This window comes from Elgaria multicarinata, chromosome 6, assembly GCF_023053635.1.
Source record: "Elgaria multicarinata webbii isolate HBS135686 ecotype San Diego chromosome 6, rElgMul1.1.pri, whole genome shotgun sequence".
NCBI lineage: Eukaryota > Metazoa > Chordata > Lepidosauria > Squamata > Anguidae > Elgaria > Elgaria multicarinata.
In genome coordinates, this window is record NC_086176.1 from 108,189,659 (window position 1) to 108,216,311 (window position 26,653).

The window sequence follows — 26,653 nt, forward strand, 5'->3', positions numbered from 1 at the left end:
CCCATACCATTTTCTCTGAGTTCTCTCTAAACTCCTTTTCTAACAATATTTTATATATTTCACTCATTAACCCTTTTAAAACTATACTACCTCCTTTACCTTTTTCCTTATTTACTATTAACTCTTCAAACTTCATCATCTTTCTGCAAACTCTATTATCTTTAATCCACTTTTTGTTCCATTGTTCTAATTGCCCATATTCTAACCAGGATAATTTTTTTTCCTTTAACAATTTTTCCATATCTTCTCTTGTTTTTATATCTCTTAACCAATCCTTTAATTTCATTTTATTTTTCTCTTTTAATATTTTACATAATCTACCCTTCAGATCCTCTGGGAAATTCTTTAACATTATTATCGGTGCTAAGGGAGAGTTGCTCGGAAGCAACTTCCCTTTAAATTTACTCCAAATTTCCCATTGAGTCCTCAAGAGTGGATTATCTATACTTCCAACCCACTTTCTCCCTCCATCTTTAAAAAAGACATTATCCAAACTCATCTCTACATTACATATAGTTTTTTCTTCCATCCAATGTAAATCTCCTACTCCTATAATTGCTTCTACAATATGTCTTAATCTATTTGCTGCGTAGTATAATTTTATATTTGGGAGACCCAATCCACCCTTTTTTTGGCTTAGATACCAATTATTTTTATTCACTCTTACTCTCTTTTCTCCATTACAATATTTATTAATAATATTTTGCCAACTTTTTATCTCGGTTTCTGATATTTTTATTGGTAACATCCTAAACACAAAATTAATTTTAGCTAAAATCTTCATTTTTATTAAAGCTATTCTTCCAAACCAAGATAAATTTAGTCTTTTATATTTCTCCAATTTCTCTAATACCTCTTTCTTTAACCTCATTAAATTCTCCTTTTCAAGATTCTCTAAATTTTTTGTAATTTTGATTCCCAAATATTTAATCTCCTCCTTAACTCTCATTTCTATTCCCTTATGTTCCCAATCCTTTTCTTCCTTCTTAGTATAATTAAACAGCATCATCTCTGATTTAGACCAATTTATTCTTAACCCTGTAATTTCTTCAAATTCCCTCAACTGATATTTGATTCTTTCTATTTTTCTTATTGGGTTCTTAATGGTCAATATCCAACCCCCTTTTAAAGCCATCCAGATTGGTGGCCATCACTACATCTTGTGGTAGTGAGTTCCATAATTTAACTATGCGCTGTGTGAAGATGATATGTTTTAATTTGTCTCCTTATCTCCCCTCCTCCCCCTCACACGGAGAATCACAGATATTTTAAAAACAGCTGCAGAACTGCCTTAAGGACTGGGGAGATAGGTATTGTTGTTTGAACTTGATGAACTTTCCTTAGTTTGACGCCCCAAACTTTGGCTTGTCTTCCGCAAGCTGACCCAACTCAGTCTGCAGCGAGTCATGCCAGCTAGTCGATTTTCCGTATTTTTTTTTATTTGCGCAAATAGAGGTGTGTGCAAATTATCCAACAGGTTTTAGTGTCTTTCTCCCCTATGCCTTTTGCATATTCAATAATTTCCATTCTATTCAAGAAGAAAACCTGGGACTACATAACATTTCACTCCAACCAATCAAAACACACACACATTTTTTGCTCGGGGCAGTGCATGAGAGGTGTACACCCTCTATTAGGGTTAATCTTCCAGCTCCTTCTGAATTTCATTGCCAACTCTTTCTTTTCGGGTCGTTCCCTCCCCGACACCTTTTTATTCTTTTTTCCTGACCTGGAAGCGTGTACATTTTCAGAATGCAAAAGATTTAACTGCAGTTATTTCAAGTGTTCAAGCCATACAGGCAGAAGCAATTTTTCTGCAGCCCCACAAAGAGTTAGTTTAATGAAGCTGTCCACACAGACAGGTGCCCCAAGGCAAAGTGGAGATCTGGAAATGTCATCTGCTATCAACCACTCGGTGAGGAACTTACCTGACAGAACAGTGTTTGTCTGAGTCGTACTTGGAAACACATCTGCCTGGTGAAGTCACTCTCACAGATGGCACTCATGGTCTCTCTGCTTGTGGTGACTTGTGTTTCTTTCACGGTGGTTGCTCCCTACTTATGGCAAATGGGTCACTGGACTCATTCACTGAAAGCAAGGATCTGTAACCCCACACCTGTGACTTGCGTTTTTCAGCATGCAAAATGGCAGGTTCTGCTCATTGTGGACAACTCAGATGACCCATTGGCTGAGAACACTTTTGCCATAGTCCCACAAAAGGAAAAAGCTCCCACTGTGACATGAATATAGTCATTTTTAGATCGACCTTTGAAAATTCTCAGTTTATTTTACTGTAGTGGCAATCTTTGGCATTTGTTGAGTCTCAGAAAACCTAAAATTTAAATGTGTATACACCATTTACAACTACCACAAGACATATCTGAGTACTTTTATGTACGTATTTATTTGAAATATTTATTGACTGCCTTTCAGGGCAGCAGCCCTCAAAAGAAAACACATAAAACCAATAAAATATTAAAAGTGATAAAAACACAATAAAACAGTAATAACATAATAAAAACACCACTAAAGGCCAACAACAAAACCAGCAATAAGACAGCAGCAGCAACAGCAATCATATCAGGACAATGCTGGAATAAAATATTATGTTTTCAAGGCCTTCTTAAAAGCCTGCAATGATGGAGCGTGGCAGACCCCCGATGGCAATTTATTCAAGAGGCGTGGGGCTGCTGCAGAGAAGGCCTGCTCACATGTGTTCAAACGCCTAACTGCAATCACAGATGGGCAACTAAGAAGGGCCTCTCTTGCTGACCTTATAGTGTGGACAGGCTGAGATGGGTAAAGGCAATGCTTGAAATAATTTGGTCCCAAACCATTTAAGCCTTTAACAGTCTAAACAAGCACTGTACTATAAATTGGGCTTAAAAACACACGGATAAGCAGTATAGGCATTATATGATTGAATCATCTCACCTCCATGAAGACTCAGCGGCTACATTCTGCACTAGCTGAAGTTTCTGAAGCATCTTTAAAGACAGATCCATGTACAGTGCATTGCAATAGTCCAGCACAGACATTGTAATGCAAGGATAACTGAGACGAGGTCTGTCCTCTCCGGATAGAGCTGCACTTGGTGTACCAGCATAAGCCGGTAAAACTAACTCCTGGACAGCACAGCCAGACTACGCACTTGGTCTTTTAAGGGGACTGCAACCCTATATAAGACCAGCTGTAAGCCTTTATACAGAGTGGTTGATATCCTACCCCACAGTACCGGCATCTTGTCTGGATTAGATTTCAGCTTGTTTAACCTCATCTATCCCAAAACGGCCTCCAGACACTGGTTATGAGTTCAACAGCCTCGTGAATACAAATGTCAACTGAGAAACTGTCCTGAGAATGATACTATATGGACTCAATTTTAACAGAGTTGCTTTCTTGGATCAGACCTGGATTCATCTACACTAGGGGTGGGCAGAGAATAGATCAAGATCTACTGGTAGATCATTGGGTGATTTGGAATAGATAAGCAAGAGTTTTGATTCCCTGTTTTTAACAGTAGCAACAAGAAAGCTTTCCCCCACATCTAAATTAGTCTGTTAGAATCTCTGCTCTGTAATATAACAAGATTGTTATATGTGGGCCATCCCATTATATGGCTAATGAGGTATAGTAGGTAATTTGGCTCTGCTTCCTAAGACACCATTTTGCATGTGGCTCCATTGGGTGGATCTCAAGTAAAAACAAAGTCAGTCTTATAAACGTGAACATAAGAAGTGCCATGCTGGATCAGACCAAGGGTCCATCCAGTCCAGCACTCTGTTCACACAGTGACCAACCAGCCATTGGCCAGGGATGCAACAGCACCCTCCCACCCATGTTCCCCAGCAACTGGTGCACACAGGCTTACTGCCTCGAATACTGGAGATAGCACACAACCATCAGGGCTAGTAGCCCTTGATAGCCTTTGCCTCCAGGAATTTATCCAACCCCCTTTTAAAGCCATCCAAATGGGTGTCCATCACTACCTCTTGTGGTAGTGAGTTCCATAACAACTATGCACTATATGAAGAAGTACTTCCTCTTGTTTGTCCTGGATCTCCCACCAATCAGCTTGATGAAGTCTGCCAGTATCTGATCTAGCTTGCCATTCTGTTTCCAGCATTCACCAGCCCATGGCCTCTTTGTGCTCTCAAGTTCGGCATGAAGCAATGGTCTGTCTTAGTATCAAATTAATTTTCTTGTCCCCAGTGTCTTGGCACTTTCAGAGAGAGTTGTAATGAGAAATCACATAGATGAGCTCATGTAGACAAATGCCCCTGCTGTTGTGGCTCTGTGGGAGAGCACAGGCTTTACAGGCAGATTAAGTTCTTGGTATCTCCAGGTAGGGCGTGGGAAGAATCCTGCCTGAAACCTTTAGAGAGGCCACTGCCGGTCAGTTGATAATGCTGGACTAGATGGACCAACACTCTGATTCAGCATAAGGCAGCTTTCTATGTTCCTCTTTGTGCAAGGAGATTCAAGGCATCTAAGGTCCTCCTCCGGGTGCCTACTCCGAGAGAGGCTCGGAGTGTGGCAACGAGGGATAGGGCCTTTTCGGTGGTGGCCCCCAGACTATGGAATGATCTCCCTGACGAGGCTCGCCTGGCACCAACGCTGCTATCTTTCCGGCGCCAGGTTAAGACTTTCCTCTTTGCCCAGGCATATGGCGGCACATCTTAATCACCCACATGTTTAGTTTTTTTTAACGGTTTTTAATGCTTTATGTGTGTATGTTCTGTGTTTTAGAATTTTAAATTTTGTATACTTGTTTTTATCTCAATTTTAGAATTTCTGTAAACTGCCCAGAGAGCCCTGGCTATGGGAGCGGTATATAAGTGAAATAAATAAATAAATAAATAAATAAGGTGAACCGTGCAGCCCACCATCCTGTCCTGGTCCCAAAGGGGGAAAGACTTGCAAGGCCACGTAAGCAGTGGCAGGGTGTCTCCTTCCTGGATGGGAGAAGCTTGCCTGGTCTCTCTCTCGTCTTCCTCCACACTTCTTTCAAAACCATGTGTGAAATGTTTCTAGGCTAAAACCCATTCTCCATGAATCGGTCTAATCTTATTGTTTTTTGCTTTAAAAACACACACAACTAAGCTAGTGGCCATCACTCCCATGCTGTGGCAGTGAATTCTGACCAGAAATGAACACCATCAGTGTTGCAACACCATAGATGGATGCATCTGTTGCCCCATGAATTGATTATGAGCTGTCTGAGAGGGCAGAAACATTGGGATGACCAGACATTGGAATGACCAGTATCAGATGATAGAGTATTTGCACAGATGGACCTTTCGTCTGATCCAAGAAGGCAATTATCATGTTCCTGTGCTAACTATGATTTAAAAATGCTGCAGATATTTATTTATTCCTTTATTTATTTATAACATTTCTATACTGCCCAATAGCTAAATCTCTCTGGGTGGTTCACAACAATTAAAACCATAAAATGCGTGATGATACCCAAATAGAACCTAGCCACACTGCAAAGATTCAAAATAAAATATGAGATTTAAAACAGAAAATGAAAAACTTAAAATGCCTGGGAAAATAAAAAGGGGGTTGCCTGGCTTCGAAAATAGCACAGTGTAGGCGCCAGGTGAGCTTTTCTGGGGAGTTCATTCCCCAACCATGGTAGCAGAGGAAAAAAAGCCCTCTTCTTAATAACTACCCACCTCGCTTCCTTTGGTGGGGGGTCCCGGAGAAAGGCTGCTGAAGTAGATCTTAGGGTTCAGGCAGGTATATATGGGAGGAGCCGAGCCTTCTGGTAACCTGCCCCCAAACTATTTGGTTTTTAATGGCTCGGGTCGACTCAGCCTTCCATCCTCCCAAGATCGGTAAAATGAGTACCCAGTTAGCTGGGGGAAAGGCAATCACGGCCGGGGAAGGCAACGGCAAACCACCCCGCTATAAGGCCTGCAAGGAAACGTCAGCAAAAGCTGGCATCCCTCCAAGAGTCAGTAATGACTCAGTGCTTGCACAAGAGGAGTTGAGCCTGCAGTTACCTGTGATTCCTGTGGAGTGAAGCTTATACACCAGCTTTTCTGATACAGCTGCTATTAAATAGTTTAGCAAACTTATTCATACCAGGAAAGAGATAAATTGCAACAACTGCAGCAGCAGCAGCAGCAGCAACCTAGATGGTGCAATGCTCCATTTTGGGGCTCTTCTCCCCTGCCTCCCACCTTCTCCTGAGGGTCACTTCATCCCTGTGTTTTGCAGGTGCTTATGGAGCACAAAGCCACAGTTATCCAGAAGCATGCCCGGGCTTGGCTGGCTCGGAAGCATTTTGCCAAGTTCAGATCGGCTGCTGTGGTTATCCAGTGTTACTTCAGGTGCATGAAGGCCAGGCAGGAGCTGAAGGACCTGAAGATAGAGGCACGGTCGGCAGAGCACTTGAAGAGGCTCAATGTTGGCATGGAGAACAAGGTTGTTCAGCTGCAGAGGAAGATAGATGAACAGGTAAATCCTCGTGGATCTTGCTCGGTTGTATATATCTGGACCTCTCAGTTGCTCTGGATTTTTGTCCATATCCACGGAATATTCCATGACCAGGGACCACAGAATAATCAAGAATCATACTAGGTTGCCACAGTAGCCAACAATCCTTCTCCCCATCTTCTTCAACATCCCTAGCAACTTTAGAAAGCTTTAATCTGCATTCAGCTATCGTTTTTAAAAGCCTCCAGCCCTCATAAGTATGGGCGAAACCTGGAAATGCATAAACTGTGGGTACAGTGAAGTCTTGGGTAATCTTTGTACGCCTGCATCTAAAAATCGTGTGTTTCCCTTCATCCCAGATCAGTATTTTCAGTAATGTTTCAGACCTTCCTGGTATGTTTCACAGACGTCCTAACAGGAAAAAAAAAAGTTTTAAACAGTGAGCTGTTTGTATATTATTATTATTTTATTCATTTAAACGTTTACATGCGACCTTTTCGGTTTAAAATATCCAAGATGGTTTATGGTAAAACAATAATAAAAATACAAGTTCATAAAAAAAAATATCTAAAGGGAATCATGAAAACAAAAGAAACAGGCACAGTAAGAACCCAGTAGAATCTGAAACAGAAGAGCCGCTAAAACTCACGTGGTTAAATAGTAAACTCAATAAGGACTGTGACAGGCAAACTGCTCTGGATAGGGGGTTCCATAGCTAGGGTGCCACTGCTGAAAAGACCCTGTCTCCTAGTGCCACCTACCTGATCCTTTGTGGTGTAGTCACCTGGATCCAGGGGTTCTTGATGCTGATGCCAAACAACAGGCTTCTTAATATGGGAGTAAATGAACCTTTACATAGGGGTGTATGTATCACTAATGCAAAGATCTGTCAGGGAGTAGGGTGGGAGCATACCTAAAAGTATTCCTTCCTGGAGATTCCAATTACAATTTGGCCCTGAGAAAGAAGGAAACAGAAGTGTGGCTACAGTGGGATAAAAACTATTCACCTTGACGTAAACACCTGTCAGTAGCTAGGATGATAAGCAAGAATCCACTTGGCATTTTTGAGAGTCTGACAGCTAAGCAGGAACACACTTCTTTATAATTTCCAAATTGATTTCCATCTCACCCAACAATTATTTTGCATGTTCAGGACGCTTTGTAATTTTTGCAAAAGCAGGATTTTCCTATCAACTACTTCACACGTTAGTTATGCTAACATCCCTCCTTTAAACCTGCTATTATCCTTGTTCACTTTCAGATGCTAATTGGTTTACTCTTGTGCCAGGCTTTTGTGCATCCTTCTCTTTGTGCATAAGAATTTCAATGTCACACCTTTCTCTTTTTTGTGGATCAGTAATTATAACTGTTTGTTGTAACTATTACACACCTATCTGTAGTTTCAAATTCACTTGGAAATAGAGATCTAGAGATATTTGTTCCAACTCTATAGCTGAGTTTTACTAGTGGGAGTCTTATTGAGTCATACCAATTCTGAGACGTGTCCTGTTATCAAGCATGTAGACGCAGAAGCTAGCTTCCAAGGAAGCAGTTCTGTAACAGTTGGAGGAACAGGCCAAAGAGAACAGAAAATCAAGGATGAGAAAGGCAGGTCTGGTAAGTTGAATCAAAGACTTTTTACTGCTGGCTATTGAGTCACCAATTGAAAACCCAGGACTGGAGCTGCCCTGACTCAGAAAGGGTTATATAGGATTCCCAGCCATTCAAAAGGCTAAATGGGTCATTTGGGGAAATGTTCTACAAATGGTGAAGTCTTCCAGATTACCCAAGCAGCAGAAGCCTCTCCTGGAAGGATGTCAGTTCTTGTCCTGTAGTGGGCTTGCAACTCGACCATCACCACTGGAAAAACAAATTGAGCAAATTACTCTTGGAGTGACCAAAGATAAACTTTCTGAAGGTCAATGATTCCCAAAAAATAAAAATTGACAGCTTGTTGTTCCATGTGTACATTTTTTTAAAAAGCTGGAAGTATAGCCTTGCTTAACCTTGGCTCAGACGGAATTAAGTAAGACAATTGTAAGTCTTGAAAAGAAATCCCTTCTGTGTGCAGATTTGTCATGATGTTAAAAGGAAACCGCGGCCAAGCCAAGCTTTTGCTACTATTGACTCCATTGTGCTATTCGTCCATAGCTTATTGCTATTGACTGCCAGAAAAACCATGCTAAGATAACAATAAAGGAGATAGCAATCTTTGCCCTGTGATGCCTTTTCTGCTCGTGGACTACAAAGAGAAGCATTGAATTCTTATTTGCAGGAGAGATGCGGATATTGGAGGAGTTTGTCTCTAGACAAACATACAGATTTTGAAGGGGACTCAATGCCCTTGGCTGGGGCATTTTAGAGCTAAGGAATTCCTGATGGACATCTTTAAAAAACGTATGCATCCCCCTTTACATTATTTGTTCTATAACTCATCCCTCCTTGATACTGAACCAAAGAAAATCTATGTGGCTGCAACTTAAAATTAAGTGGCCTTCCTTCAATGGCAGCAAAGAACAATGTGGAGAACAATATTTCCTCTTTGTCAGGTCTTTTAAAAGGATATTGTCCTGTCTCTTGTGTCTTTAGAGGAGGTGAAGCTTCATCCACTTACAACAGAGAGGAGTTGATATTGGAACCCGATGGTTCAGATTAAAACTTTTGCAACGCTCGAAAACCAGCCTAGGACCTGATCATTGTGGTCAAGAACCACTGTGGATTTCTCTTCACCCTTTCTACTAGGTAGCAGATAATTAGGAATCTTGTCAATGGAACAAGACTTTGTTTTGGTCTTTTTTTCTTAGCTATTCTTTAAGAGTGTCCATAGATATTCCTTATGGCGGTTTATTACAACCAAATCTCAGAACCTCGAATCAACAATGTTGATATAATCTTGCTGTCACACCATTTTAGTTGCATCAGAATATTCTACATGGGATATTTTCTTACACTTATTTACTAAAATAGCAAAGACGGTAGGAGAGATATTTGCTTACCCTTCCACTCATGATGCATCTTTCACAGTTTTATATTAATTATCCCTGGGTGCTTCCAGATGGAGGACTCCTAGAGAGGCAATCAAAAGGCATTGTGCAGCTATTCCATCTTTTCCCCCTTTAAAGATAATTTGTGGTAAGAAAAAAAGATGGAAGAAGTGGTGGGAAAACTCAGGAGGATTACAAATAGAAGACAGTACCCTCTAGATGCCCTATAACATGCCATGGGTGAGGCAGGCTGATCGCACAATAAAAACCTCATCTGGAAGCACCCCTTGTCTCTGTGGCTGTTTTTGAATTCCCTGTATTTACCCATTTATATTGGTTTCTAGCTCTCACTCCTCTCGCTTGCTTATAAACCCTTGTCATAGGGATCTACCAAAAGCATTGATATAGTTGAGTGATAGCCAGGAAATCAGAAGACGTTTACTTCTTGGGAGGAGAGCAATGACAAATCTTGATAAAATAGTTAAGAGCAGAGTCACCACACGGACAACAAAGGTCCGCATAGTTAAAGCAATGGTATTCCCCGTAGTAACCTATGGCTGCGAGAGATGGACCATAAGGAAGGCTGAGCGAAGGAAGATAGATGCTTTTGAACTGTGGTGTTGAAGGAAAATGCTGAGAGTGCCTTGGACTGCAAGAAGATCAAATCAGTCCATACTCCAGGAAATAAAGCCAGACTGCTCACTTGAGGGAATGGTATTAAAGGCAAAACTGAAGTACTTTGGCCACATAATGAGAAGACAGGATACCCTGGAGAAGAGGCTGATGCTAGGGAAAGTGGAAGGCAAAAGGAAGAGGGGCCGACCAAGGGCAAGATGGAGGGATGATATTCTGGAGGTGACAGACTTGACCTTGGGGGAGCTAGGGGTGGCGACAGCCGACAGAAAGCTCTGGCGTGGGCTGGTCCATGAAGTCACGAAGAGTCGGAAGCGACTGAACGAATAAACAACAAAAGCCATCCAAACCATTCTGCTTGCCTGTTAATGCATTCCTCCTCTTAAAGAAAGAAACAAAGCTGATCTGAGACTATTTTGTATCCACACAAAACAGTGCTATCTGTTAACAGTGCTCAACATGGATTTGCTGAGAATATTGGCCCACCATTCCTGCCCATTTGACTTCATGCTCATCATGTCCTGGGCTTTCAAAATCTTCTTCTGATCATGTTAAGAACTTAAATATTGATGCACCAATCTACAGCCCTTGAGCAAAAGAATTACTGCTTCTTTCCTTTAATCCAGCTCTTTATCCCCCCACATTCATTTAGGCTTCTTCGAAACGGTCACTTATTGCTGTCTTAAAGATCCTTAATGAGACTCCCAAACCTCCTCTCCATCTAATTTCATTTCAGAGCCTGTCGGATAATTACTGGCTGTTGTTCATTTTGATAGCAGTCCTATTATTTGGGATTATCCTAAACACTCCCTTCTCAGTACTTAAAACTGCTGGTGATGAAGGGTTGCTGCCTGAAAATTGAAGCAGGTCCTGGGTCGCTACCAGTGCTGGTGTGCTCATGTTCTTACATCAGCCTTCCTCAACCTGGGGCGCTCCAGATGTGTTGGACTGCATCTCCCAGAATGCCCCAGCCAGCTGGCTGGGGCATTCTGGGAGTTGTAGTCCAACACATCTGGAGCGCCCCAGGTTGAGGAAAGCTGCCTTACATGATCCAGCAGGCCCTTATGTGAAGGGCATTTAAACATTCTCAGGTTACACTGTGCAGCTCTATCTGGGCAGCAGCTCAGGGAAGGAGGCCCAACATGGTACAGGTGGCTGGATCAGACCTGGGACTTGAGTTAATTTCAGCACCATGGACAGCAGTGCTAGAGTACTGACAAGGAGAGTCTTTCTGGAAGCTCTGCCCCCTCAGTTTCTGCATGTGGCCTTTTCCTGTAGGTGTTGGCTTCTCCTGGGGAATGAAGGTTGGAGTAATGAGAAGCCAAGTGAGAACTGCTCCTCAGGGTTGCCCTGTTCACTAGAGGATTCTGAAGTCTACTTCTCAGAGTCAAGGGAACAGTGGCACCTCCTGGATATCCAAGGCAGTGTGCCCCAATTCAGAAGGGGTGGCTTATTCCACAAAAATAAACAGTTCCATTGTGTTTCAGACCACATGTAGGTACCTTTTCAGGAAATCTATAGAACAAGGTTATATTATAGATTTTAACATGTCTCTATATTTTAAAAAATAAATATGTATATGCAGCATAACTACAGCAATAACAATACAATTTTTAAAATTGGGCCAGATGTGGTCAACACTAGACCCAGTCTCAAAATGGTGAATTGCAGACTGAATGAATTAGTTATGGGTAGGTGTTGCAAGTATCAGACTATAATTAGCAATGCATTCTGGAAAAGAGAATCTGATCTCCATTTCTGAAAGCATAAAGGCAAGCCTGCTTCTATCCTAATTTTGGGACCTCTCTGTTTCTTCCCCATCCCCTGCTTTTTGTTCCACCCAGCATGATGAAGAGTTCTGGAGAACTCAAAAATTTGAACATTTTCTGGCAATTTGGTTGATTCTAATAAAAGTATTGCCTGATGGATCAATTTTGAATTTTTGTGCCATTGTGACTACAGTACATTTCTCTAATGAAGTGGACTCTAGTTCACCAAAACATATGTCATAAATAATGTGTTAGTCTGTAAGGTGCTACAAAACTCTTTTTGGTTTTTGCCGCAAAGGACTAATATGATTACCCCTCTGGAAATTATTACCCGTATTATAATTTTTCTACATTTTGGTCTTTGAGAGAGTGGTCCATCACACTAGAAAACTTTTCAACAAATAATATTAATCAATTATTTTAAGACTGTCTGTAGTGCTTTGGCTTTTTTGGTTGGGTTATTACTTCTGTGTCCCTCTGGGTTGTGTTCATATATTCCTTATTCTCCTCATTGCAGAACAAAGAGTACAAGCAGTTGAATGAACAGCTGTCCACAGCCGCCACTTCTCATTCCGCAGAGATGCAGAAATTGAAGAAGGAATTGGAGCGATATCAGAAGAAGAAGGGCGACGTCAACCAGCTTGCCAGCTTGCAAGAAGAGATGGATTCCCTCCGGTTGGCGCTGGAGAAAGCTCATGGGGAAAGAAAGATAGTAGAAGATACGTACACGAAGGAGAAAGATGTGCTCCGAAAGGTAATTCTCTGCAGTATCCAAACCTTTCTTTATCGTAGTATCGAAACCTTTGATATACACTCTTCTAGTGTTGGGAGTCCTTCAGAAAGTAATGACTTTTTGGTTGATTTGGCTCCCATTTTGCATTTCTTGCTATTACATACTTATTATATTTATTTATTTATTTATTACATTTTTATACCGCCCAATAGCCAAAGCTCTCTGGGCGGTTCACAAAAATTAAAACCATCATAAAACAACCAACAAGTTAAAAACACAAATACAAAATACAATATAAAAAGCACAACCAGGATAAAAACCCGCAGCACAATTGATATAAGGTTAAAATACAGAGTTAAAACAGTATAATTTAAATTTAAGTTAAAATTAAGTGTTAAAATACTGAGAGAATAAAAAGGTCTTCAGCTGGCGACGAAAGGAGTACAGTGTAGGCGCCAGGCGGACCTCTCTGGGGAGCTCATTCCACAACCGGGGTGCCACAGCGGAGAAAGCCCTCCTCCTAGTAGCCACCTGCCTCACTTCCTTTGGCAGGGGCTCACGGAGAAGGGCCCCTGTAGATGATCTTAAGGTCCGGGTAGGTACATATGGGAGGAGGCGTTCCTTCAAATAACCTGGCCCCAAACCGTTTAGGGCTTTAAATGTCAATACCAGCACTTTGAATCGGGCCTGGACCTGGACTGGCAGCCAATGAAGTTGTAAAAGGACTGGCGTAATGTGATCTCGCCAGCCAGTCCCTGTTAGTAAACGGGCTGCCCTATTTTGTACCAGCTGAAGCTTCCGGACCGTTTTCAAAGGCAGCCCCACGTATAACGCATTGCAGTAATCCAAACGAGAGGTTATCAGAGCATGGATAACTGTAGCTAGGCTATCACTGTCCAGATAAGGGCAGTATTTGTCCACAAGGCCTCATCTAAAGACATTACCCAGGGCACTTAGTATCTCTCAAGGCTTATTCACACTGCCAAATTCTTCCACCCAAAACTCTATAGAGAAAAGGTTCAGGCAGATCAGGTTGGCTTCATGATTTACTGCAGCTCGGCTTGAAAAACTGGGTGCTGGCTCCAAATGTACAATTCTCTGCCTCCACAATACTTTTTCTGGATGTTCTTGTTCATACTTATTGAATCAGAGACCCTGAAAGCTGGCCTTTCCTAGCTGAACTGAATATATTCTAATGGGACAACTTTGTGAAAGAAGTGCTTGATAATCAATGACCTCAAGCCAAAATATGTTACGGCGCTAATCACGTAGCATGTGGCTGAGGGTTAGCTTTTTATTTACTCCAGTGTAAGTTCACGTAGTTCTGGTTCGTATCGGGACCACTGCTCACTGGGAGGGGAGGATTAAACTCCCTCCCCCACTGTCCCCCCTTCAAAAAATCACCCCCACAACACTTGCTTTTGAAAACGACTTTGTCACAGAAGTTCTTTTTGGAGGTTTTTTTTTAAAGCCTCCATCAATGGAGGTTTAAGGGGAAAAACCTACTGTCCTGGAGTGCAGTGGTCAGGACCACATTATTATTATTATTATTATTATTTATTTATATAGCACCATCAATGTACATAGTGCTGTACAGAGTAAAACAGTAAATAGCAAGACCCTGCCGCATAGGCTTACATTCTAATAAAACCATAATAAAATAATAAGGAGGGGAAGAGAAAGCAAACAGGCACAGAGTAGGGTAAACATGTGCTTATACTACAGTGAACAGAAAACTAAACCTCAGCTACACAATTAGTCTAATGTGTAGTTTGGCTCCTAGAGAGGGGGACAGCAGCCTTTGGGGACCTTAGGGTTAACACTACAAACCTTATATTTCTCCTAAAGACTAGGGTGATGACTAAGACAATTCAGGGTGCAATCCTATGTATGTTTAAACAGAATAAAATCCTATAACTCCCAGCATTCCCACAGCCAGCCATGCTAAACGTGCCATAGTTTGCACCCTGATTAGCTGTATGGCATCAATAATTCTTGACGTTGGCTCTATGGGCTCATCTACACCAAGCAGAATATTCCACTGTGAAAGTGGTATGAAAGCAGTATATAAAATGCAGGAACCACATTACTGCTTTATAGCAGTATTGAAGTGCACTGCAGGATCTACACTACTGCTTTATAGTGGTACTGAAGTACACTGACAACTGTTGGGGCCCATGACACGTCTACACCAAGCAGGATATTCCACTATGAAAGCGGTATATGGTATGTGTCATGAGCCCCAACATTTGTCAGTGGACTTCAATACCGCTATAAAGCAGAAGGGTGGCTCCTGCCTTTTATATACCGCTTTCATAGTGGAATATCCTGCTTGGTGTAGATGAGCCCTACATGTGTAACAAATTAGGCTGTCTTCAAACATGTAGCAATTGAATTCCTTCACTGTTGTTGTTTTTGTAATCTTGCTATGTGGGGTTGTGTAGTCAATAGTTCTGAAAACTCTCTTGATCCGTGTTGGATAATCAAAACAGGAAATGGCAAAGGCCGATTCATTTCTTTTTAAAACATTGATCAAAGGAAAACTTATGGAGGGCTGTGTGTTCTCTGTGCTTCCAAAAAAAAAGGAGGAAATTCTGCTCCAAGAAAAGCTGAATTCTGTGACCTGTATAAATTGGTGCTAATTAAGACATTTTTAAAAGTATTTCATTGAATTTATTCTGGCCTTGCTAGTCATGTGAAGGTGGCAAAGGGTAAGATGTTCCATCTGTTGACAATGGGAAATATCATTTAGCCACCCAACTCCCCAACTTCTTACCTTTGCAACCTTGAAGGCTAGAAACTTGCTTGTTCTCTGAAAACAAAAGCTATGATTCTTAGGAAACTGAATTCTGTATTCAGTACCACATCCTGTCTGTTTCCTGTCTTCCTCTGGAATTGTTTCATAGATACAACTGTGGGCTTATTTATCTTCTTGTTACTGTTGACTTGAAGTGCTTTGCGAAACTTGAAAGCTTGTGTGCCGTAATTGCCTTAGGTGGATGCTGGGATCACCTCGCCGTCTTTGTCTTCCCCAACACGGTGGGACCAAAGGCTGTAATAGAACTCTGCATGCTTTCCAGTTTTCACTAGCTTCTTGGAGTATCCCTGCTTTTCCCAGTTGACTTGCTAAATGCAGTTAGACTTGTGCCACATGTGCAGCAGAATGAGGTGGTAGAATGGGCTACAGGTTGAGAATAATTTGGTTTTAATGCTCTGTCACTTAAAAAATACACACCACCCATTGCAGGTAGAAAAGTAGCATTGCCAGAGAGAACATGTTGGAAAAAAACTCTAGGTTAAAACCTTTCTCCCTATTTTCAGGAGAGGATTTGATTTGGTTTGTTGGTTAATCTTGATTTTGCATTTTTGCTCGGGGAACAATTCAAAATGGCATTCCCTACCTATGGCTGTAAGTTCATTCTTCCGCTTCCAATTTCTGTCTTGTCATCCTGCGAGGTTTTTTTAAAAAAACCAAATTTTTCAGCTGCAGAAATTGAAACCACTGCAACGGATCATCAGTGAACTCCAACCCATCATCAGCACAGACACTTTTCTCTCACAAGACTTGGGAGGCTGGTCTGCATACAACCTCCCAACCTGAAGCGGATGCCAGTGTGGTGTAGTGGCTAGAGTGTCGGACTGGGAGTCAGGAGATCTGGGTTCTAGTCCCCACTTGGCCATGGAAACCCACTGGGTGACTTTGGGCCAGTCAAAGACTCTCAGCCCAACCTACCTTACAAGGTTGTTGTTTTGAGGATAAAATGGAGAGGAGGAGGAGGATTACGTACGCTGCCTTAGGTTCCTTGCAGGGAAAAAGCTGGGATTTTATTTTTTATTATTCATTTATTAAGACATTTGTATCCCACCCTATATCACAAGGATCTCAGGGTGGTGTACAGATAAAATCATACAACAATATAATAAATATACATGGGGATATAAATGCAATAAATAAATAAATAAGATGATCCAAGTCACCTCGTCATTGCAGTATTCATGCAAGTTCTTTTGCTATTTTTCTAGGCAACTGCTCAGTTTGCAACAACATACACATAATAAAATGAACAGCTGTGGTCAGACCTTAGGGGAAAATAATGCACCAAGATATTTCAGGATATTGTTGTATGAAAGAGCTGTTCTAATTTTGCTGCTTTGGGTATTTTTGTCTTCCTATCCGTCCCACCCCATCCAAGTTTTCAGGCACATGGGGGTTAAAGAAGCAGTTTGGACTTCTTTTTTGATAGGCAGTTTGCTCCCCACAGACCCCAGATTTCCGTTCAGTTTTGGGTTTTTTAATGGCATGTACAATTATTGATACAACACCTCCGCAAATCCTGGCTTTCAAGAAAACTGAAGAACAGTGTATGAACGTAGATAATAATTAGACCAGTGTATGAGGTTTAGCAGGCATGTATTGTTAGTCTTAGTAGGACAGCAAAAAAAATCTTTATTATACTAACATATAAAGCTTTCTTTCACCAACAGCTCAGAATCCACGTACACTCGCTGCAGCAATTTTCCAAATTATAGTTGTTCTGCTCAGAACTGCAATTGTGTAGACTGAGAGGAACACCACAGTGAAATTTGGGTCGCCAGCCTACAGCCTGGTCCATGTGCGACAGAATAGAGCAATATTGTGTGCACTAAAATGGCTTGTCCAAAGCAATTCAGAGAAGCAAGACCGCTATGATGAGTAGATGGTGTGGCCTTGTGTGGATGTCAGTATGTCTTATTTTGCCAATTTTGTCTTTGGGATACAGAAAGCTTTCAAGTTCCATTGAGGCTCCCTCTTCTTTTTTGCCTTCAGATAAAACACAGGCCTCATCTACAACAAGCAGTATATAGCACTATGAAAGCGGTATGAAAATGGCATATAGTGGTCTATAGTTTGTGTCAGTGGGTCTCAACAGTTGTCGGTGCACTTTGATACCGCTATAAAGCAGTAGTGTGGCTCCTGCCTTTTATATACCGCTTCCATAGTGCAATATCCTGCTTGGTGTAAATTAGGCCTAAGTTAGGGTGCAATCCTATGCATATTTTGACAGAAAAGGGTCATAGAATAGCAGAGTTGGAAGGGGTCTACAAGGCCATCGAGTCCAACCCCCTGCTCAGTGCAGGAATCCATGTTGGCTGGAGCATGCTGGGAGTTGTAGGACTCTTTCTTTCTAAATATGCATAGGATTGAGCCCTTAGGTACTTTTATTTTATGTTTGTGAAAGAATCAATCCATGTTGGGGCAGAAATTAAAAAGTAAAAAAACCCCAAGACCTGTCCTTTGGTTCTGGTAGCTTGAACATCACTGGAGCCTGTCAGAATGGATTCTTGGTTCCCTTCAAAATTCCTCATAAGTTTGACCTGAAGAGGTATCCCAAATGCACTTCATGTTTGGAGAAAAAAATGCAGCAACTCTAGTTTACACATTCCTTCTTTCTCGTACTTTCTCTCCCCCCTTTTAACTCAAGGTCAGAAAACTGTCTTTAGCATTTCATGATGCCTAGAGCCAGTGCAAGTTTTTTCCCCTGTTAACTAGGGCTGCAATCTAGTGCAGTCTTTCCCAAGCTGGTAACCTCCAGATGTGTTGATGCAGATTGTGTGCTTTTATAAGCTGGTGGTCAGAAAGTTCGTTTAGGCAAACGAACTTCTACATTCGCAGCTTTTATTGTATGGATTGTTTTGTTTTATTCATTGCAGATCATTTGCCCACATTTGGGGGGTGGGGTGTAAAAGAAAAACCTGGAATAATTCTGTGGAAAACTGCAAGACTTGAGGAGACGCTGCTACTATATAATACTCACTTAGCATCAGGTTTGCAAGGCTCTTTGCAGAACATAGGGGCATCTTCTAAGCTGTAGCACACTCAGTTCATCTCCTAGTTTATTGTGCATGATCAGTGTCCCATATGAACAGAGCGTCCTCCAAAACTACTCCACTGCAGCAGAAGATTGGAGGTGAAAGACTAGCTGCCCTTTAGGAAACCGTGTCCCCTATTACTGGTCTTCTCATCAAGGAACCTCTGATAAGCTTCTAAGAAGCCCCATAAGCCCCTGGAATAATAGCATCTAGAAAAGAAAAGGGGGAAAAAACCCTCTTTATCTTCAGCTCATGAAGCAAATGGCATTTATAATCCAAGTTTGTTCATTTAAAGAAAATTGACAAGTTGCATTCTTTATAACACATGATCCAAAGCTGTTACGGTAACTGTTTCACTGTTGCGTATTGTTATTCCAGCGACGGAAGGAGGATCGAAAACCGGTTTAGCTATAAAAGCCAGCCAGGTGAAACTCAATCTCTGTACTGAGTTGGCTGACCTTGGGTTGGCCTACATTGTGGATAGTAATATTGCTCTCTTGTTTTCTCCTTAGCGGATATCGGACTTGGAAGAAGAGAATGTGCTTCTGAAGAAGGAAAAAGAGGAGCTTAACAGCAAAATTTTGCATCAGTCTGAAGGTAGGGAGGAGCAGTGTATGGCTTCATTAATGGTGATGATGAACTGAAGGATTCATAATGTTTTTGCTCTTTCTTTGTATTATTATTATTATTATTATTATTAGTTCTTCTCCCTTACGCTCAGCTGTGAAGGATAAGCAGAAACGTGCTAATCTTCAAATCGACTCCCTTCTCCCCCTCTCAAAAACATTTCTTGAAATATCTTTCCCAAAGGTGGAAGAGCAAGAGTGGAAACTAATTTAATCGCTAGAGGGGCAAGGGGAATTAAGCATCGGATAAACCATCTAAAGGGTTTACTACTCCCCCCTTCAGTTACATTTTTGGATTTAATCAGAGCAACTGCAAGGGAAAACTACAAACGGAAAGGCAGTTTAAGAAGAAAGATAGTCAGGTAGCAGCATTTGCATTGCAACCAAGGATCTGTTTAACTGGACGCAGCGGGAAAATAATTGTAGAAGTTGAGTTAGACATTGATTGACAAATGGCAAAACGCAAACTTTGAGCATGTGAAAATATTTTGTCCAGTTTTTTTAAAAGACTTTAGAGTCAACCCATACTGACAAATTCCTGAACTGTTACAAACTCGTGGTTAGAAAGCTCGATAAAAATGAACTTCCAAGATCCCAGCTTTTATTGCATGGATTTTGTGTTTTATGGATTGCATATCAATTGCCCACCCTTTTTGGTAAAAAGAGAGAGAGAAAACATCTGGGGAAATTATAGTGGGTATAAGGACTACAGGCACTCAGTGAATACCTCGTTTATCTGATCCCAGAAGCCCACAGGCTAAAATGATTTCCTTTCATTATTGGCGCTGTCACCTGGTGAAAAAAAATATTGCTTCATTGACCAAATGAGTTCTGATTGCTCCATTGAAAGCTGTCTGAAAGAGCCTTCTCCAATTTGGTGCCGTCCAGATGTGCTGGGCTGTTTGTAGATGATGCATATATGTAGAAGAGACATTTCCCCCTGTATGAGAGTAAAGGCAGAAGACTTCTAACATGGCTCCTGCCATTTGCAGTTTTTATAAATATTTATAGTAAAAATAATTAACTTTTAGAATGTATTGTCTAATTTGGGGGAATGCTTTTTAGTTGATTTAAACTATTTGAATTAATTATTCTGAGCACATAATTGATTCAGGGTTGCAGCCCTATTCATTATAGAGCAGATATGTGCAAGTTATGAATCCAATTTATTTCTAAAGCCAGTAACATGGGAGAGTGCGTATAAGACCAAAGGCTGATGGAGCATTTTAAGAGCGCTAACAGCGCAGTTTTCATCTGGCCTGACAATCGGTGTTTCTACTGTACATGTGCTTTCCACGTCAACGAGGCAGATCAGCTGTCTCTATGAATGTGAATAACGATCCAATTCAACGTGTCAATTTCCCCCTTTGTTTTTTTTGTTTTTTGGTTCATTTTTCCGCCACAAGATGAATTCGCACGAAATGCTGTTGAGGAAAACCTCCTGATGAAAAAGGAGCTAGATGAGGAAAGAGCTCGTTATCAGAACCTTGTGAAGGAGTATTCAAGGCTAGAGCAGAGTTACGACAATGTGAGGGACGAGATGACCATCATAAAGGTAATGGGAAAGTATTCCCCCCCCCTTGATACCACACTGAGAGATTAATAGATAGTATTATGCCTGCTTTAAGAAGCTCGCTGACAATATTTTTGTAAGTGCTCCCCACCACAGCCTATCTGCAAATATTTATGGGCTGCTGTTGTTTTTAGGACTGATATAAATATTTAGTGCCAATTGTTATCCCGTAAATATATTATATTTACATTAAACATGGGAGCTACCATAACTTGGTTGGCTTTATTGACGTGTAGAATAGAAATGGCCTAGTTGAGATCTCATTTTAGACACAAATCTAGGTGGGCTAAGGCAAGCCACTATCTCTCAGCGTCTCATCCCTCACACACACACACACACACACACACACACACACACATCTACAATAGGAGGACAGTGACAATGGCTTGCCTGTATGGGGTTGCTGTAAGGCAGGGGTGCTAAATTATGGAAGCTGAATTCAATCATGGAGAAGCTCTCGGGAGTTGGATTCCAGTGGTGGTAAGTGCCAAAGGCAAAATGGGGTGGACAGGGACAAGATACCAAAAATACCAACACATTTTACCTTAAAGCTCTTATTTCCAGTAACTAAACCTTAGGAGAGACGTTTTAACTTTTTACAATGGGGGTGGGGGGCAGGGACATGCAAAAGCCATGAAGCACCAGGTGATTGGCAGATGGAGGAAAAGAGGTGGGCCCAGGGAAATGGGGGCGTGGCCCAGGGAAGGGTGTGTGGCCATCTGGGGAATCCCAGAGGGCCCTATTTGAACCACAGGTCTGGGGTTCTGTAAGGATGCTAAAAGCTATAAGTGTGAGTGGCAAAAAAAAAGGTTGCGGTGTTCAGTGGCAGAGCACCTGGTTTGCATGCAGAAGGTTCCAGGATCGATCTCCAGGTAGGGCAGGAAAAATTCCTACCTGAAACCCTGGAGAGCCATTGCTGCCGGTCAGTGTCGACAATACTGGGCTGGATGGACCAAGGGGCTGACTCAGTATGAGGCAGCTTCCTTTGTTCCTAGGATTCCAGCCACCCTTTTCCATTCTCTCCTCCCCTCCCACAACAGTCAATATTTCGTTGCCACTGAGCACGCTCGGCCCTTTTCTACTTGTTCTTGCGGGTTTTCCACCCCCTTAAGGTTATATTTTTAAAGATTTTTTACGGTCGAAAACAATTTCCCCCAAGAGTGCTAAGACTTCCCTCCTGTGTGCCCTTTTTGCTGGGCCAAAGGCAAAGGGGGCGTGGCAGAGGGGGGAAAGGGGGTGGAGCCAAAAGTACAAAACCTACCTGCTCGTAAAGTTCTTAGTGCCAGTAACTTAAAGCTCTTTGTGTCCATAACTAAGCACATGAGAGGCATTTCAACCTTTTTGAATGGGGGGAAAACTGCACGAAAGCTGGGGAATCACGAAACTGTAGATGGGAGGGGTCAAGGGAATGGGGCATGACCTTCTGGGGAACTCCAAATGGCTGGATTGGAACCCAGGGGGGTGGATTTGGCCCCGGGCCTGAGGTTCTCTGTCCCTGCTATAGATATACAGCCCTATTACATGAATGACCCACTCAAACAAAACACTTGTTTTTCCTATGTCTGCACCCCCAGAAATTGTTCTTACAAGCCAAGCCACATTTCGTCACAACTTGCCCTTGATCTCTCTTAGTACTAAGTTTCTTTGATACAGTTTGGCTGCATTCAGACAACACTATAGTCAACAGTGGGGTAATAATCAACTCGACAGTTGTTTATCTAGGGGGTACTCTCCACAAAATAGGATAATAATTAGGGCTGTGCTCTGCTCAGTTTTGGGTCATAGAAGCGGAAGCAGAGTGGCCCGATTCGCCTCTGCCAAAGGTGGATCCGAATCAGTTCAGGCGAGCTGCGGATCGAGGCGAAGCGGTTCGCCTCCATCCAGAGCTCTGAATGCAGGTAAGTGGGGGGGAGGGGTCACCTGGTGCTGCCGCCGCAGTCCATACGGCGGCGGAGCCAGCTAAGGGGGCAGAGGGAGGGGGGCTTACCTGTGTCCATCGTGGTCCGGCACCGACTTCAACTGAGGCCTGGGCCTCAGTTGAAGCCGGCACCGGACCGCGACGCAGGCAGGTAAGTGGGGGGAAGGGGGCTTACCTGGCTTACCAGTCCATGCGGCGATGGCGTCGGAGCCAGATAAGGGGGGGCTTATTCAGCCCCCATTTTGTCCCCCCTTCCGCACTTACCTGCCTCTGCCGTCTGCCGTGGAGGCAAGTAAGTAGGGAAGGGGGGCAAAATCTCGATCCGCTCCTCCGGAACTTGCTCCGCGGAGCAGGGGAGGGTCGGATCGACCCCAAGCGGTTCGGGGGGTCTGTGCACAGCCCTAATAATAATCAACCATGATGTGGATTAGGATCCGTGTTGAATTGGCTATTATTCCACACTGAGTTGACTCACTCATCCCCTGCCATCTCTCCCCTCTCACTTCTCCCATAGTATCCCATCAGCCATTGCTGCCAAAAATCTATCCTGCCAGCTGGACTAGAGCAGCAGCCATTGCTTTGTCTGCTCTTGCCTTGCGACTCTGTGTCTAATGAAATAACCAATGGTGGCCGAGGAAATAACCCACAGTGCCCTCCAGTCGACACGATAACCAACGGTGGTTCAAATAGCCAACTCTGCACAGCGTTGGTTATTTCAGCCAAATAACCAACCATTGGTTATAAAACTCCCTCCACGCAACACAATAACCCATGCTGGGTTAAACAACCAACCGTAGACTATTTAAACCAACATTGTTTATTGTGTTGTCTGAACCCAGCCTTTATCTCTCTTTGGCTAGCAAACCCCAGGACACAGAAGAAATCCATCTAACCAAAGCAGTTTGGAATCGGACTCCAATTACCCGTCAATTTCTACATCAGAAGTTGGAGATACAGAGGATGCAATACAGCAAGTGGAGGTATGGAAATGCAATTCAAACAGGGCTTGGGTAAGGCTTCCTGCATTGTCAACAGAGTGCCATTTATGCCATGGGTTGCTCCCTAAGTAGTCCAAATGAAGTACGTTGAGTGGAGAGGTGTTTCGAAAATATGACTATGCTGCTAGAAAGCCAATGCTAATTATGTCAGGAGCAGCAAATGTGAAAACCTGAGCCTTGCATTGAAAAGCCGTACTGTTTATTTCTTTAAATTAGCCAATTAGAGAGGATTAATTTTTAAAGCCACGCATTTAGTAAACACTTAGGGCTGTAAACACAGAGCATTAAGTAATGATGATTAAAAGTAAAGCCAGTGGTTAATAATACATTTATATAGCATGCTTTCCTTTCAAGCGGGTTATAACTGCCTTTTCGGTACTCCTGAGGACTGGTTTTCATTCAATTGTGTTTTCAGAAAGAGAGTTTTCCAGCTTTGTTGCACTTTTAGCCTCAGCAGCCTTTTAAAGTACATTAAAGCAGAAGGCATTAACACATTTATCCATGTAGGATGTTGGTTAAGAATGCAAAGAAAATTCCAGACTCTTCTCTGTGCTCTCCAGAAGAGGTTTTTGAGTATTTTAAGAACTTGTTAAATGTAAGTTACGAATTTAAGGCCAACGTTGTCAGCCTCTTAAGGCAAAATGAGTGAGCCAACACGCCCAGTGTGGGAGGATTTCACTGTAATAGTTCAATCATGATTGAAAGTCTTAGTGAAAAGAATGTTAGGGCTGTTAAGAGTGAAAAGCAAAATTAAATAGGGGCTAGAGTAGTGCTTTGACATTGCTTCATCTGTTATGGATTTTCTTGTGGCCTTTAATCGCTTCAGTTCTCAGTGCAGCCATTAAATGTGGTATTAGGAGAGTGAGAAAGATGAAGATGGATTTGTGAAATTGTGACTTCCTTTGGATGGAATTTGTTGCTCCAAGTACAAAACGTTCAGGTCTCTCGCACTGCCAAAGCCTGCATGTTAAGAATTTGTGCATGTGGTGGGTTTTCCCCCTCCCCTCCATGGCTTAGATTCACTGAACTCCACAAGCACCTTCTGTATAGGGTAGGCCAAAGGAATTGTGGGGGGTTAGTAGTGGTGATGCAGCCCGTGCTGGGGATTTTGTGGAATCCATTTCCTTCTTTGGGGTGGAAAATGCTGTCTCGATTGATTTTCTCTTTGGTGAAAGAATGTTGAACCAGGCGGGAAGCCCTTTTTCAAACAAGCTGAGCGATTTTTATTCAAATTTTGTAGGTACTGCTGAATGGGTCTCAGCGAAGTGCTCATTCTGCAGTTCTAGCCTTCTCCAGGGGCCTTTCTACACCTAAGGATTATCCCAGGAAAATGGAGGGATCGTCCCTGCCTGCTCCCGGGATCCCTGTGTGTCATTTGGATGCACAGGGATGATCCCGGGACAATCCCAGGATAAATGGCTGGTGTAAACATGCTGAGGAAAAAGAGGGGGAAAGCACCACGAAAAGGCTATTAGAAAAAGAAGCTACTAGCTCTGGTGCTAAGAAATGTCAAAATAAATTTCTTTATTTTTATCCACTGCTGGAGACAGAATGAACACGACTGCGGTTTTGTAAAAAATATCTAGAAGGTTTTAAATTTATAATTACCGTATTTCTTCGATTCTAAGACGCCGTCGATTGTAAGACGCACACTAATTTCAGTACCACCAACAGAAAAAACAACAACTTTGATTCTAAGAAATAATAAATGCACCCGCAATTCTAAGACGCACCCCGTTTTTAGGGATGTTTATATGGGGGAAAAAGTGTGTCTTAGAATCGAAGAAATACGGTACTTCAAAAAGTAATTTATTTCGTTGTACAGCTCCTGACGAAGGATCTCCGGATCCGAAACGTTGAGCGTTGCACAAGATTGACTGAAAGTTGTTTTGAACATTTTTTAATTTTTATATTTCGGATAAAAATAAAGAAATTTCTTTTGACATTTCTTAGCACCAGAGCTAGTAGCCTCTCTTTCTTATAGCCTGGTGTAGACATGCCCCAGGTTACTTCAGATTCTCATCTGTTTTCCTGCTCTTCCACTCCAGGAGGTGGGTTTGGAGAAGGCAGCCATGGACATGACCCTCTTCCTAAAGCTTCAGAAGAGAGTCCGGGAACTCGAACAAGAGAGAAAGAGACTGCAAAACCAACTGGAGAAGAAAGAGAACGAAAGCAAAAAAGCCCAGGTATGAAACATACATTAAGAACAGAACTTACGTTGCATGAAAGGCATCCCTGCTGTGTGTTTAATATCCCCATGCAAATGTAACAGCTAGTGAAATTTACCCATGGCTTTACATTGTGATACGTTTCCTCCAACCCTCCTTCCCATTCTACTATTGGCTGCTTCTAGCGGTGGGGGTGGAGATGAACACATGCTCGGGCGTTTTTGTAGAACATGTTCTCCTGCCCACATCCACTTTCGGGGGTGCGAACAGGGCATGTTTGCGTGATTTGCAAACATAAACAAAGTTCTTGTACATCCCTATTGAACATGGAATGGAAATGAAGGTGACTATTTGAGAAATGTTACACTTTGAGGAGACCAACGCCCCTAGCTAATTTCCCTTGATATTTTCTAAAACGTGTTGGAGAACAGGAAGCTTCAGAAATGGCACTGCTGTCACCATGGGTCATCTCTCCTCCACCCCTATAGCTTCCAATAGTAGTTTTCTGCAATTATGTCGTTTGCAACAAACCGGAATGTTAAAGCCCATTCCAAACAGTCAGATGAACCTCGTGGTATAGTGCTCCTGGGACTATACCATTTCAGACTGTAAGTGAAAGATCCCATGTTTAAATACTTCTCTGAACCCAAAATCTGTCTGCCGTGGACTGTCTAACATGTGAGGAAGAGCTTTCTAGCCTAGCCTTCTCTACAATGTACTATTTTTCTACATGCAAGGAGGGTTTTGTGTTTGTTTGTTTGTTTATTTAATATGGGGGAACTTCAGGGCCGGTCCTACCATTAGACAGGGTGAGGCAGCTTCCATAAGCAGCAGATGCTGGGGACAGGGGAGTAGAGACAAGCTGTCGGTGGACAGAGTTGTGTATGCTAAACACAGCCTGCCCTCTGTCCCCTAAGCTAGCCTACTGCTATCAGATGCAATGGAGGACTTGTC

At 42.3% G+C, this 26,653-nt stretch overlaps 1 protein-coding gene across 3 annotated transcripts in view; it reads left to right on the forward strand.

Annotated features, from left to right (window-relative positions):
* MYO5B (myosin VB) overlaps positions 1–26,653 on the forward strand; it is a 339,709-nt gene that overhangs the window by 262,544 nt on the left and 50,512 nt on the right. For all 3 annotated transcript variants that reach the window (XM_063128253.1, XM_063128254.1, XM_063128255.1), the window contains 6 exons: positions 6,229–6,468; positions 12,351–12,587; positions 18,929–19,013; positions 20,449–20,597; positions 23,394–23,513; positions 25,580–25,717. In XM_063128253.1, the coding sequence (XP_062984323.1) occupies positions 6,229–6,468; positions 12,351–12,587; positions 18,929–19,013; positions 20,449–20,597; positions 23,394–23,513; positions 25,580–25,717 (969 nt within the window). The remainder of the gene's footprint in view (positions 1–6,228; positions 6,469–12,350; positions 12,588–18,928; positions 19,014–20,448; positions 20,598–23,393; positions 23,514–25,579; positions 25,718–26,653) is intronic.